Source organism: Lagopus muta, chromosome 1 (assembly GCF_023343835.1).
Source record: "Lagopus muta isolate bLagMut1 chromosome 1, bLagMut1 primary, whole genome shotgun sequence".
Classification (NCBI taxonomy): Eukaryota; Metazoa; Chordata; class Aves; order Galliformes; family Phasianidae; genus Lagopus; species Lagopus muta.
Window position 1 is genome coordinate 152,863,835 of NC_064433.1, and position 14,689 is coordinate 152,878,523.

The following is a 14,689-nucleotide window of genomic DNA, read 5'->3' on the forward strand; positions in this document are numbered from 1 at the left end:
ATAGATAATATCTTACAACAAATCCCTACAAAGCAGAGTGATAATTCCTCTAAGGAAAGCACATTCAGAATTTCCTAGACACAGTAACTGCATCCTATTTTAGCGTCTCCAACTACAGAGCAAAATACATGAAGTTCCCCGAGAAGGAAGACAGCTTTGTCAGTCCTACTTCTAAATGAACTGCATTTTTAATTTACAGGCAAGAAACAGCTGTTTTTCATTACTTTGTGCAGTAACATCTCATTATCATGGGCCATCAGGAAGCTAGGGAACAGTCAACTGTGCCTGATGAAGTTGATTCCAGTGTTCTAGCTCAGCTTCAAGAAGCAAAACTCGACCTAAGCTGAAAATCAGATTGGGTTCTGCAGCGCACAAGGAGTTAAGAGCACAAGTGGTAGAGGAAGCTTGGAAACACTGCTGAGGGTGAGGGCTGGCACTTCATGAATGAAATGTTCTGGCAAGATCAACTTTAGTTCTAGCAGATGCTGACCTGCTAATTCACTTGCTAGGCTGAGATGTTCAGCAGTTAGGCAGCAAACCATCTTCCCTCTCGAATGAAATGTTCTCACTACAACATTAGTTTACATGTGGGTCAGAGAGGGTGTGAGCAAGCAGGAGGCCCAGCAGTTCCTCCTGGCATGGCCACACAACTGAGACACACTGCCTGCAGGAGCTAGGCGAGGGTCTGTTCACAGCCTTCACTCACAGATGTTCTTACTGACATGAATGCTGGTTATGGCCATAAGTGATGTGTATTTGGGGAAATCCTCAGTGAATGGCTCCTTTCCAGGACATTTTGAGCAGTGAAAATCTTTTGGAGCTGCATACCAAGCAGGAGGGCCTGTACTCTGAGGCCTAAGAGGCAGAAACCAGTTTGAGCATCCTAACAATAAAGGGTCTTTTTTTTTTTTTTTTTAAATGTATTTAAATTCTGACTTTCATCTTCCAGGTAGGAAGGTGAACACCAAGAACACCGAGTCTCTAATGAGACTTCATTAATTTCATTTCAGTCTGTGTCAGAGGAGATGGAAGTCTGGTGGACAGATGCTTAATCACAGAGCCCAGGAAAAAGCTGGGCCCACCTCTGCCACATTCAAAGCATCCTTCAGGGCTGACACCCTGAATGAACATTAGCATGCTAAATAAGCTTTGTCAAGCCGTTCCCTCCTTGCCAGTTTAATATTGCTCATTAGTTTAGATGGGCTGTGAAACAAGCAGGGTGTGACATCAACACACTAAGTTCCACATTCGGAGACACAAGCTTAGGTAGAGCAAAAAATAGTGAATGCATATTTGTCAGTCACTGACCCACAGAGTACCTGCTATGGGTTCCCACCTAGGGGCTTTCTTTCCCTCCTTTTTTAATGGATGCGGTAAGCATCCCTGGTGAGGATGACAGCATTTCTTCCATTAAATGCAATAGGAATTTTACATCAATTTCAACAGGAAAAGATGCAAAGAGAACAAAGAAAAACATTCATTTTCCTGAGTCTGTTCAAGTGAACCATTCCAGTTTACATTTGGTACATAGTGGCAAAAAGCCAAAGCAAATGAATTCCTTATTGTGCACTGTCCACAAATATCATTTTGAAAAGTCAGATTACCAAAAAACACACCAACAACCACAGCCAAACAGAATAGATAAGTCTGAAACACAGTCACCGCTATCTTTAATATTAATTACTTATTTTTTAAGAACACATTTTGAATTCCTCTGTTAAAATACAGTTTCATAAATAAGAAAGGGATTTAAGCCAAATCTCTAACTTTTGAAAAGTTTCTTAAAAAGTATTTTCCCTTGGATAGATTTCATGCCCAGGAGTGACACTCCCCTTGTGATTAGCTTCTCAGAGGAACAGACTTAGGGTCAGTTCTTAACTGGTTCCTTTGCAAACCAACACTTCTGTCTTTTGATGATAGCTCCCTCTGAGATTTGTCTTCTGGGTGTGCAGCACACCCTACCTTGTCTGAGCCTTGACTCCTGACTTCAGTTCCTACCCTGGGGCCTTCAGTAATGAGGACTGCCAGCACTCTGCTCTCTTGCATTTACCACTTGCAAGTGCTTTTTCTCACTAAAAGCTATTCTGAAGCCTGACAGACCCTACAGAAAGGCAGGCAAGAGAAAGTAGAGGTTTGTTTTGATATCCGAATTAGTTATGTTAAAAAAAACAGATAATGAGTTACATTTTCCCTACTAGAAGAAGCTCTTCTATTGAGTCCTTATGCCGTCAGATTCTAGGACAGAGTGTAAGGCTGCTGATCCATGCTGATGGCTGACACAGAAGATCGATGTAGCTTCCACTCATGTTTGCAAAGGTCTGACTGTCTTTCTGTCAGTACTGTGGTAGAAGCTGGGTCAAAATGCTATGTATTCACAGGAAGTAAAATTGCCAAGGGAAGACTTGTATATGTGAATGAAATATTTCACTGAGATATCAAAAATTAATTTCTGAGAGCCAAGTCTCACAGAAAGAACACTGACTTAGAACTGCTCCACAGGGACCATGAGTAATTTGGCACAGGAGAAAACTTGCACATGTTGTGCATGTAAAATATCACACTGCTACACATTATAAAATGACATAACTGTCCTATAACCTATCCTGCCTCCTGGCAGTAGCTGAGCATTTTGACACTTGATCATCTCCTGAGGTCTCTTCCAACCTGAATTATTCTGATTTTTCCTTCAATGTCACTCACACTTGAATATTTTCATAGGAGAAGGACTTCCTAGGGTATGCAGTTGCAGCTAACTAACATATTCTTTTTCTTACATCCTCAAAGCAAGACTGTGAGGCTTAAACAAGCATAGCTGAACCGTAGGTTCAGATCAGTAATCCTTTTGTTATTTTTATGCAGGAGGTTAAATATTTTACTGAATTCAGTAATGAACTCTGAAACAATTCAATCATATCTTATTAGACATAACTGCAAACCACAACTTTAAGTTCTAAAGAGGGATAAAATGTGTTTTTCAAGAGTCCTAGGAAGAATGTGAATACATTAATGTTTACTTCTACTTTCTGTGGCTAAAGGGCTCTGAGCAACATGATTTAGCTGCACATGTCCTTGTTCATTGCAGGGGAGCTGGACTACAGTCCTTGAAGGTCCCTTCCAGCTCAAACGGATTCTATGATTTCCCTAAATCAGGTATTTGGGTCGTTTAACACCCAAATTCGGAGCCCTTTCCATTTATTAACTGCAATACGGTTCACTCCCGCTAGGTGCTGCCCTTCCTCCACGGTTTGAGAAGGAAGTTTTACGTTTCATGCTCGAGGGCATCTGAACCAGATTACCGCTGTGGCTGTTGTACCCACAATGCAAAAACCAGGCTCGTTCTTCATCCCAGCGTGGTGCCGCTGGCAGCCGTGATGGAAACCTTCTTTTAAGCACTGACTCCAAAAAAGCACCCACCCAAAAAAAGAACAACAGTCTAAACTCAAAAATGCCAAAAGAAAACTGGATCCCACCGTTAGGACAGAAGGCATCCAAAGCACAGCTAGTCCCAGTTGACAGCTAACAGCAAATGCTGTGAGTGCCTTATCTGAAGGAACTCATTCTCAGAATTGTTATGGTACCAACAGAGTTAAGGAAATTCGCATTTCCCATCATAAAGCTTAGCATGTGCACCAGATCTCAGAAGCTCCCTTTCCTAGGGTTGTATGTCTTCCATGGTGCTCTGTGGCACCCCTGAATGTAACATTCAGTTTGTACCAGTAGCTCACTGAGTCTCCCACACAAAATGAGAATAAAACACAGAGGTTATGGCTGCGTTATGCAACCTAGTGACTGACATGCACATGAAAATAGTTGATACATTCATCCATTTTAATACCCCTGGATGAAGTCCAGTTCTCCTCACTGGAGACAAATATAGCCAAGTATAACGGGATAGAAAATGGAGAAAAAAAACTATTATAAAATTTGGTGAAATTAGAAAAGAAACAACTGTTGGATGTTACAATAATCATAGCCTTGCAGCCAGGCAAAGCATCCTCGCTTGCATAAAGCCACAAGAGATGCCCAGAGAGGACAGTAACTCTGAGAAGTAGTTGCTTCAAAACTGGTATTTCAGTGCTGGGTTCATCCTTCAGTCCACAGCAGGCTGGGAGCCCTGGGCAGCCTGACCTGTTGTGTGGCAACCCTGCCCATGGCCGGAGGATCGGCTTTGAGGTTCCATTCAACCCAAGCCATTCCATGATTCTATAATTCTATGGTCAGCTTCCTTAATTAATAGATGAATTAAACACCCTATTTTTTATACAGAAGCATCTGCAAGACGTGCTGCTGGCATATACAGAATCTTCCACTGCAAATTGTGCAGTGAATAATTGCCCTCACGAGCATCACATGATCTCATCTCCTGGGTGCACAGGCTGATCACAGTGCTCTCAGCAGAGCCCACACGAGGGAAGCTGAGTTTAAAATATGCATCTGTGGGAGGCTCCTGAAGCGGCTTCCTACTAAGGATGGCCGGGAGCAGAGTGATGCTGGGGGGAAACACCGCATAAAGGAACTGAGGCAAAAGTAACCCCATGAAGCTGCTGCCAGCAAACCACACTGTGATATTTTCATGTGCTCTAGTCTAGTGAATCTACTCTAAAATAGTGTAAGACAAAAAGATTCCCACCCTGGGCTAGTGGATAAGTGACATTATTTTTCTTTTTGTCTGTAATGACAAACTTGTGTACTCAAATGGATAGTAAACCAAACTCTTTCAGGCTTCTTTTACTTCCCCTGATCTTTACTAAACTACAGTTTTAACCCCAATCCTACTCCTCTCTCAAAAAAGAATAAAAAAATAAAAAGGAAGAATGAACCAAGTCATTAGTTGCAGCACATCATCAAAATATCAGATTAATCTACTGTGCCATTCTGCTCCCACAAATGAAAACACATGGTGGTCTGTGTGCTGGCAGCCTGTTTTTCCATTTGGAAAATGCAGTGTTCTCTGCTGCCTTATCCTTAGTCCTTTCCAACTGAACTCTTGAGGCTCCTGAGTGACTCAAGCTCTCCCCATGCCCTGCCTCACCTCCCTGTTCTTGTCATCTGCTCCCTCTGCAAAACTCGTATTTCTCAACTCCCTCCCTTCTTCCTCTTCTCTATGGCAAACTTACCTCACTTTCTGAGAACTAGCTTGCCTTTCCTTCCTCCTCCATTTCTCCATTTTCAAAGTAACTTTAACGCCTGGCTCTGCACCATCTGATTTCTCGTTCAGTGGATTTGTTGTTTGTAGCACAACAGACTTTGGAAAGGGCTCCTTGGAAAGCACTCTCTCCAGCTGCTCTTGGGCAAGTGGGCACGAGTGGACACCCCAGAGAAACTGAGCACACCACAGCGGCAGCTCAATGCTGTCGCTCGTAAAGAGAAAGAAAGGTGGATGAAATTCAAGCAAAGCACTGAAACATAATTTAAATGCTCCCTGCCCCTACATTCTAAATAGGCGCTTATGTTTCCTAACATACCCAGTAACTCCCAATCCAACATCAGCTGTAAGGCCACCCGGTGACACCCGTGCTCCTCCCAACACACACACACACGGGTGCCACGGTAGGGTCCCCGCACCGCCGCTCCCGGTGCTACGTTCCTCACCAACAGCGGCCGAGGACGGAAGGAGCGGAACCGCGTCTCCGCAGCGCCCGGCGCCCGGCCTTACGGAGAGGCAGGGCAGGACGGGGCGGGGGCCGGGGACCCTGCGTCAGTGCCGAGCCGCCGCCGTCCCCTCCCCGCGCGCTCGGCTCTGCCTCCCGCCGGCCTCCTCCGCCTCCCGCCGGCTGCGGCCGCGTACATAAACGCGGCCCCGCCGCCGCCGGGGCGCTCCGCTTGTAGTCCGACGGAGGCGCCCGGTCTGTAGTGCGGCCGCCCGGCTCCACGCACCGACGGGGCGGGGGCTCCGGCGGGCAACGGCCCCGCGGCACCTGCCGGCGGCAGCAGGAGGAAGAGGAGGAGGAGGAAGGCAGCATCTCCCGCCCGCGGCGGGCTCCCTCGGCATGGCCCTGGCGGACAGCGCCCGCGGGCTGCCCAACGGCGGCGGCGTGTCGCCGGCGGCGGGGAGCGGGGCGACAGCGGCGGCGGGCGGCTGGTCGGCCTTTCCCGAGATCGTGGAGCTGAACGTGGGCGGGCAGGTGTACGTGACGCGGCGCTGCACCGTCGTCTCGGTGCGAGACTCGCTGCTCTGGCGCATGTTCTCGCAGCAGCAGCCCAGCGAACTGCCCCGGGACAGCAAGGGCCGTTTCTTCCTCGACCGCGACGGTTTCCTCTTCCGCTACATCCTGGACTACCTGCGGGACCTGCAGCTGGTGCTGCCCGAGCACTTCCCCGAACGCAGCCGTCTGCAGCGCGAAGCCGAGTACTTCCAGCTGCCCGACCTGGCGCGCCGCCTGGCGCAGGCTCGGGCCGCCACCGCCGCCGCCCGCCCCGCCGTGCTGCACCGCGACGGCTCGCTGTGCGCCGACGAACCGCCGCTGCTCGGCTGCTTGGAGGCAGAGCCCGCGGAAGGAGGCGCCGCGGCGGCGTCCGCGCCGTCGCCCACCGCCAGCCGCAGCCCCTCGGGCGGGCCGCTGCTGACGCCCTCGCAGTCGCTGGACGGGGCGGGCGGGCGGCGCTCCGGCTACATCACCATCGGCTACCGCGGCTCCTACACCATCGGGCGGGAGGCGCAGGCCGACGCCAAGTTCCGGCGGGTGGCGCGCATCACCGTGTGCGGCAAGACCGCGCTGGCCAAGGAGGTTTTCGGGGAAACGCTGAACGAGAGCCGCGACCCCGATCGCCCCCCCGAGCGCTACACCGCCCGCTACTACCTCAAGTTCAACTTCCTCGAGCAAGCCTTCGACCGTCTCTCCGAGGCCGGCTTCCGCATGGCCGCCTGCTCCTCCACCGGCACTTGCGCCTTCGGCCCCGAGCAGGGTGGTCCCGCCGAGGACAAGATCTGGACCAGCTACACCGAGTACGTCTTCTGCAGAGACTGAGCCCCGCCCGGCGGCGCGGGGCTGCGCGGCCCTCGCACCTGCGGGGCTCCTCCGCCGGCCCCCGCCTCGCCTCACCGCAGCGCACAGCCCCGGAGGGCCCCGGGGGCGGGAGCCGCCGTGCTGCAGTCCGCTTTGGCTGCCGCGGCGTGGCCCGGCTGCCCTGTGCCCCCTCGTGCCCCCCGGTAGCTGTGCTGGGAGAGGGGAGGGAAGAGGTCACGGGTGTAGATAAACACCCCAGCCAGGAAGGCGTACGTGTGCCCATCCCCTGCTTCTCCATGCAGTGCTGTCAGATTGGGGTGTAGGGACCAAAGAACTCTTTTCCGGTTGCTTTTCAGTGATTTCTGTTGAACTGGTAGGTGTCTTCTCTCATCCCCATGCTCAGACTGAGATTTTACCTCTTTGAGCAGGTTATGGCAGCCCGTTTTATGGCCCCTCCCATGAAGGCGATGCCAACCTGTGAAGGACAGCCATGTGGCGGTGATGGCTGCCTGTCACACTGGCATTGCTGCTTGTACTTAACCTGTAGAGATGAATAATTTTGCAGGAAGCAAGCTCTTTGTGACCAGATCCATCCGTGTCCATCCGCCCTCCCTCAGCCTCTGAACTTCCCAGGCTGTGGAGCTGGGCCGAGGCCTGCGCAGCAGGAGAGTGAGGCTGCAGTGGAGCACTGTTCTTAGGATAACCAGCTGTGGAACTGTAGTGTCTGCAGAATCAAGGGGCAGTGCTTTGGGAACTTAAAATGCTGTGTACATTGTAACTTTCATGGGTGGCATGAAGTCCTTGTAATTCTCTTGAAGTCTGCAATATGCATAGAAAATGCAGTGCATATTTCCTTAGCATCCTCCAAATGACCAGGGTGGGGTGACAGCTGGGATGCCATGGTGAAGGTGGAGCCTGCTTCTGTCATGGTGAAATTGTGTGTGTATGTTGAATAGAAGCAGATGGATTTTTAAGTGTAATCAAGAGTACCTTGCTTATTACTTTGAGTTTTGTCATTTTAGTGGTGTAAAATTTTGAAGCCAATGGAACTGATGCTGAAGCAACATTTTTAAGAAACAGTTTCTTGTTTTTCATGTCAGTATTACCTGGGAAGTGACTGCTGAGAGTTAAGAACCTCGCCTGCCACACAGCTCATTCTTAGAAAGGATTAAGCCCCATCCTTATGAAAGGGAGGTGACAGTATTCTTCAGGAGAAATTGCCCTTTAAGGAAGTAAAGTTGCGTCGTGTTCATGCGACTTGGTAGTCTCTCTTGTAGAAGACAACCACAGCTTGCTTTGCAACCTATGGCCCGAGAGTGGTTTGCACAGTACAGAAAGTCAAGCAGTTCTTTCCAATAAATTCGTGAAGGTTTGAGTACAGAAGCACTTTAACACCTGATTTTGAAGCCTGTGTTGTCTGTTCAGATGGTGACAGAAAAATATCTTAAATGTAATGTTGAAAGAATTCAACGTTTAACGCCTGAAGTTGCATTTTTTTTTAAACTATTGATTAACAAGTTGATCATTCTAACCCCAAATTTAGAAATACTGCTAGCACTTACGTCTAACCAAAGAATTTCGTAGTAGGGTTTTATTTTTAAACCTTAGTTCCTTTGAAAAGAGCTATAGCCGCTTAGGTACTGAGTTCCAGCCCTCAGTCTCCATGTGCATCACTTGGTCGTTCACTAAGTACATCTGCAGTTGCATAAAACTGAAAATAACTTCCATAGCCATGAGTTTTTGTAATTGGCAAGATTGTTTATCAGTGTGACTAAAGTGATGATGCACATGCGAAAGCTCTGAATATTGTCCAGCTGTAGATAGATGTGTAACGGAGTATTTTTAAGTGTAGAGCAATGTCCATGTCTTGTTAGATGAGCAATAAGATAGAGTGAGAGGCCAATACACCTGAAGACAGATTGAAACCTGTTTGTCCTATGCCTTACTCTGAGATAATTTCTTTACGCTGCAAGTGAAAGGAGCTTGATCACAGCTACTAGGTCTGTACAATGTCATTCTCAAGAATAATGACTGTCTTTTTCTAATTTCTGTTAAGTAACTCTGAAGTATGTTTTTTAAAATTTTGTATAAAATTTCAGTGGAAGTGTTCGGATTCGCTCTAGATAGCTTTCTTTTTTTAAGAATCTGGTAGCTTATGAAATCCATCATAGAAGCTATGAATAGGGGCAGTTTTGAATTGAACTTGTGATTTAGTATGTATATATATATACAGTATATAAGCATTTTACACGAATCATTTAGTTTTTTAATCACTTTAGTGCTACAAAATTTCATATCTAGCTGAGCAGTTACATATTACGCTGTGTACATAATATGGTAATGTTTTATTGGTTTCTTATACATGTTTCTATGGCAGAAAACTGAACGCGAATATCAGCATCAGTGTAGAACTGAAATTGATTACATATTTGCTTGAATGTGAATCATACCTTAACTTCCAGGTGGTTGAATGCATCTCTCTAACAAAGAATGCCTGTAGTTTGATCAGTGAGTGCTGGCCCATTTGATGGCAGATGACCCAGGAACTCTCAGAATTTTAAGTAAAAGTTGATACAATAAAAATGTAAATAGATCATTAAAAAAATAATCCTTGTGTTTGTGCTAAAAACTCTTCTAAGTGTGATTAGTATTAGACAATGAGGCTGCTCATTTTATATTTGAAATCTCAGTTTGAAATGACAGTGCCACAAATTCAACAGTCATTTGATGACTTGCTGCAGAAAACTCTGTATTTCTTAAAGGTTATTTGGCAATTTCAGTCAAATTTTCAAAAGGTAAAATGCCCCAGGCCAAGTCCCTGAGTTTGTGTGCTCTCCTGTGGTGAGCGCTTGGAGAATGGATGGACGCAATAGCTCCTCTAACCCATTATTCTTCAGAAGGAGAATATCTAAAGGCACACTGCTAGAGCCCCACACATGGTTTGCAGCTGTTCACTGTACATTTACTTAGAGATAAATGCAGTAGCGTTTACAAGAGCTGTTAAACTCAGTTGTTTCTTTTAATTAGAATTGAAGATTTTCAGTGATGCATATCGTGAAGGGTGACTGCGGATGTTTGATAGGATGTTTATATTTTTATACATGTAGATAACAAACCACTTGCTCATTCTTATTTTCACATGTATAGCATTGAAAATAAAGATCCTCCTAGGAAAATGTTGCGTACCAAATTAAATTGTTGTTCTTTAAATATTAACTTGGTTGTGTGATTCATGCTGTCCTTTTTACTCTAGTAAAGATGTTGTTGGCTTTGCACTCTGTTCACAGTGTCATAACCATTCAACAAATACTTGTAGCTAATAAATAAAACAGGAACATCGAACCAAGAATGGGGATTTCTAGTAACAGCCGTAGCACGATAAACAGAAATGTATAATGCTCTGAGCATTTTAAGCGTCACAGAGAATTTTTGTGGTACCACTCAGTATAAATCCATCCTCAGGGAACCATAGTGAATAAATAGTTTAATTTGAAAAGCACAAAACGTTAATGTAAGATGCCCATGTTTTTTAAGAAACTAATTAAATATAATTAACTTAGATATAATAATTATTTAATGAAGGAAGCTTTAATACTCAAGGAAAGATCTGAGAGAAATGCACTTGGAAACTGCTATGGAACAGAAGGGTGATGGTGTTGGCTACCCTGTGAACTCCAATAAACTGTTACAAACCCAGTGGAGTGTGCTGTGGTCAGATTCGTTGCAGGTTAGTAATGCCAGTCAAAACCACTTGTGTGAAGCATCTATATTTAATGGAGGTTTTCCTGGGTAGAATGGTTACAATGCAACAGAATTAACTGAAGGCCCCTAGCACAAGACAGACAACTCTTGGAGCAGGTCCAGAGGAAAGCCATTAAGATCAGAGGGCTGGAGCACCTCTCCTATTAAAAAAGGTTGAGGGAGCTGGGCTTATTTAGCTTGTAGAAGAGAAGGCTCCAGGGAGACTTCATTGCAATCTTTCAGTACTTGAAAAGAGCATATAAACAGGAGGGGAACAGCTGTTTACAAGTGATAGGACAGGGGGAAATGGTTTTAAACTGAGACGGGAGGTTTCAGTTAGATATTAGGAGGAAGTTTTTCACCCAGAGGGTGGTGACACACTGAAACAGGTTGCCCAAGGAGGTTGTGGATGCCCCATCCCTGGAGGCATTCAAGGCCAGGCTGGATGTGGCTCTGGGCACATCCAGTGGTTGGCAACCCTGCACACAGCAGGGTGTTGAAACTAGGTGATCGTTTTGATCCTTTTCAACCCAGGCCATTCTATGATTCTATGATTCTATGAAGGAAGTTTCATCAAGTCATCTGATGAGTTGATAGTATTTGAGAGCTTTGTTGTTACATAACAGTACGAGAAAGGAGGTTGTTTCATTATTTAGCAGAACTTTGTGCCTGTCTTTCTACAAAGTTAGCTCTCATTTCATTTGCGTCACCACTTCAAATGTTTAGCCACTCTACTTTTATTTTACTTCTATGGGTAAAAGATGATACCTTCTTTGATATCTGCCATACTGAGGATTATGGCTGAATTCTATCTTTCTCCCTCAGTGAACAACTGCGTTTTTCCCATTCCTTTATCCAGCCATCAATATTTATGGATTTTGTAAGAATGCAACATCTGTGAGGTTTCTTAGTTCTTTCAATTTTATTTGAAATTACCCATGAGCTCAGAAGTTATTAAGGAGGGCAGATGTTCAACCAAACAGACAATGCGTGAACCTTTTTCCTTAGGGAAAATAGGCTAACAACAAATTACTATAATTAATGCTTGGCACTGTCTATATAAAATCTTTTGTCAAAGGGAGACACAGTAGTCCAAGCATAGATTGAGGAGGTGAATGTCCATGCCTACTTTTGTGACACTGGCCAGTCAACCAAATGAAGGGGTGCATTAGAATGGCTTAGAACTTTATCCAGCCTCTAGATTTCTGCAGTGCTTTTAAGTGAGGCTCTGACAGCTGTGAGTCTTGTTAGAACAGCCTTTCCTGGCTGGCTGTCCGAAACCCATCTGTTGGTACCCTCGCTGGAGACAATTTGTTACAAACACAGAGCTCTTAGGGCTCCCACTGCCCTTTTGGTGGGCAGAGAAGGATCACAGTGTACGGCGAAATGTTTTGCAAAGGCTGGATTTTGTCTTAGTTCTTTTATTCTGGGAAATCTTCAGTATATTTATTAAAGAAAAAAAAAAGAAGAAGAAGAAATGCTTTATTTATTTAGAAAGCACTGGCATTTAGCTTCACAAACCTGATTGCCAATTTTGTTTTTCATAAAGCTGAGCTGCATGTGCTTTTCCCTTTACAGTGAACTGTGCTTGGTGTTAGGCTTTGCTGGTAAACAAAACTCTTGTTTAAGATTGCTGAAGTACTAATGCCACCATTGCAGCAGTCTGTCGGAAATACACACTCTGACTGCTGAGACAGTCCAAACGGTCAGTCAAATTACATTTCTTCCCTGTTCCACTCTTTGCTGTGTTGAAACTGGAATAAAATTAAGCTCTTTTAAACATTTCTTGCTCCCAAGAATTATTTAGCACGTAGTATTGAATATTCGGTACCTCCATCAAAGCTGCAAGCAGCAGTGAGTCAGGTTTCTGACACAGATCTATGTCTTTGCCAGGAATAAGAGATAGGAAATATCCTTGAACAAAGTGCTTGCAGCCTCATGACGTTGTTAAGAAGTTTCTTGATATCACAAGGAGCTCAAGACATTTGTATGTAGTCCAAACAATACATTTGCTTTGATAAAGAGCATTTGACCTATTCTTCTCCTTGGTAATTTTGAGGTGAAGCCACTAAATAGTTAGGTTGTTGTGGAGCAGGCTGAGACTTGATTTGAAAAACTGAAGGAAAACCCCTTGCTCCAGCCCTCTCCCTGTGCAAACTCATTCCAAAGGGAGTGGGAACGCAGTGCTGCTGTGATGAGAATCACCTTTCTTTTCCTTCATTTGGTTGACTGGCCAGTGTTACAAAAGTAAGCATGGACATTCACCTCTTCAATCTATGCTTGGACTACTGTGTCTCCCTTTGACAAAAGATTTTATATAGACAGTGCCAAGCATTAATTATAGTAATTTGTTGTTAGCCTATTTTCCCTAAGGAAAAAGGTTCACACATTGTCTGTTTGGTTGAACATCTGCCCTCCTTAATAACTTCTGAGCTCATGGGTAATTTCAAAGAAAATTGAAAGAACTAAGAAAGAATCAGAGCTAACTGCAGCAACCCACCATGCTGCACCTCAGTTGTGACTGTTTTTCAGTTAGTGACTAAAATTCAGAGTCACAGTAGCAATTAATAATCAGTCCTTCAGCAGAGCATATCATCATAACTACAGTGACTTCCTTAGACTTGGATGTAGTTTGGTTTTGACTCAGATTTTCCAAATAGCATGGTGACAGTCTCTCCTCTCATAATACAGCAATGTTTGTGAATATTAGAGGCATAGTGGTTTTTCCTTTAAAAGGGCAGAAACTCTTCCAGGAATGTGACTCTCTTTTTTTTTTTCTTATTCTTTTTCTTTTTTTTTTTTTCTTTCTTTATTTTAGAAAGGGATCCCAATTACAGAATTGTTTCAACCCCTCCAAAATCTGTAGCATTTTACAAGCATTCCTAATTTCTGTCACTTTGTAAAACTCCAACATATTCCTAGGGCTGGGAGCTTGAGAAGTCACCCTTTCAAAAAGCTCCATGGAGATGGCTTTGTGATCCCTGTGCTAACATGGCCCTGCTGTTTGGCACCTAAGCTGGTTAAAGGGCAGATTTGTGTTCTGGTAAGCTCAGTGCAGACCAGCAGCCACAACTTGTCACTTCTCCTTCGTTAAACTTCTGCACCACATATTTCTGGGGTTTGCTGTCAAGGTCAATATATTATCAGATGTTTCAGGGTATGTTTGGAACATGGGAACAATTTAGCTGTTTAGAGTAGGCTTCCTAATAGCTTATCTGCTGTGGTGATAAATGGATGATAAAGACACCCAGTTAAAAATAGCTTTACAGTTGCTTAAAATTCTGTGATCTGAATAACCCATGAAATGTGCTGTATTAACTATAATAAGACTGTATGAATGCTCCTTTTCTTTTGTAGGTGAGAAAAATAGCTTTATTAGGAAAACTGCTTTGCTGGAACCACTGGCGTGTTTATCCATTTGGGCTGTTTTCTACCATGCTGAAGACTGGTGACAATCAGATAACTGGGCCAAACAGTCACATTTCCTTAGAAGTGTTAGAGGAAGAGTGTAAGTATACAAATGCAATAATATTTTGTTTGTAAAGGAAAACTTTACAGCTGGTTTCAAGAATAAAAATTGGAGGAATTTCAACCCATTATCTCCTAGCGTTTGAAGGCAGAAGGAAATATTCAGATCACCTTGTCTGCTTTTTGACATAGCACACGCTGCAGAACTTCCCTAAAGAAAGTATAGAGTCTTTAAATCACTGACACTGCTGAGACTACCATCTGATCTCATGCAAGACAATACTGGTGGACAGGAAGAGATTACAGTTCTTGAGAAATTGTCCTACTCTGTGCATCATAGAGTCACAGAATCTTTGGAGTTTGAAGGGGCTTTTAAAGGTCATCTGGTCCAACTCCCGTGCAGTGAACAGGAGTATATACAGCTCCATCAGGTTGCTCAGAGCCCAGTCCAGACTGACCTTGAATGTCTCCAGGGACAGGACATCCACCACCTCTCTGGGAAACCTGTTCCAGTGCCGTTATTGTAAAAAATG

General features: G+C 44.8%; 2 protein-coding genes across 3 annotated transcripts in view; one reads left to right on the plus strand and one right to left on the minus strand.

Annotated features, from left to right (window-relative positions):
• The window catches only part of ACOD1 (aconitate decarboxylase 1), a 37,286-nt gene extending 30,422 nt beyond the window's left edge, over positions 1 to 6,864 (minus strand). The window contains exon 1 of one of the 2 annotated variants that reach the window (XM_048967668.1): positions 6,801 to 6,864. The gene's annotated coding sequence lies outside the window, so the exon portion shown is untranslated. Of the gene's footprint in view, positions 1 to 490; positions 960 to 6,800 lie in introns of those variants that run through there. The other variant, XM_048967679.1, reaches the window with a different exon arrangement.
• KCTD12 (potassium channel tetramerization domain containing 12) lies at positions 5,884 to 10,163 on the plus strand. The gene has a single exon (XM_048967715.1). It carries the CDS (start codon positions 5,991 to 5,993, stop codon positions 6,966 to 6,968), a length of 978 nt encoding a protein of 325 aa, XP_048823672.1. The 5' UTR covers positions 5,884 to 5,990; the 3' UTR covers positions 6,969 to 10,163.
• The last annotated feature ends 4,526 nt before the right edge of the window (positions 10,164 to 14,689 follow it).

Coding starts and splice junctions, on each gene's coding strand:
- KCTD12 (XM_048967715.1), top strand. CDS start 5,991: ATGGCCCTGGCGGACAGCGCCCGCGGGCTGCCCAACGGCGGCGGCGTG.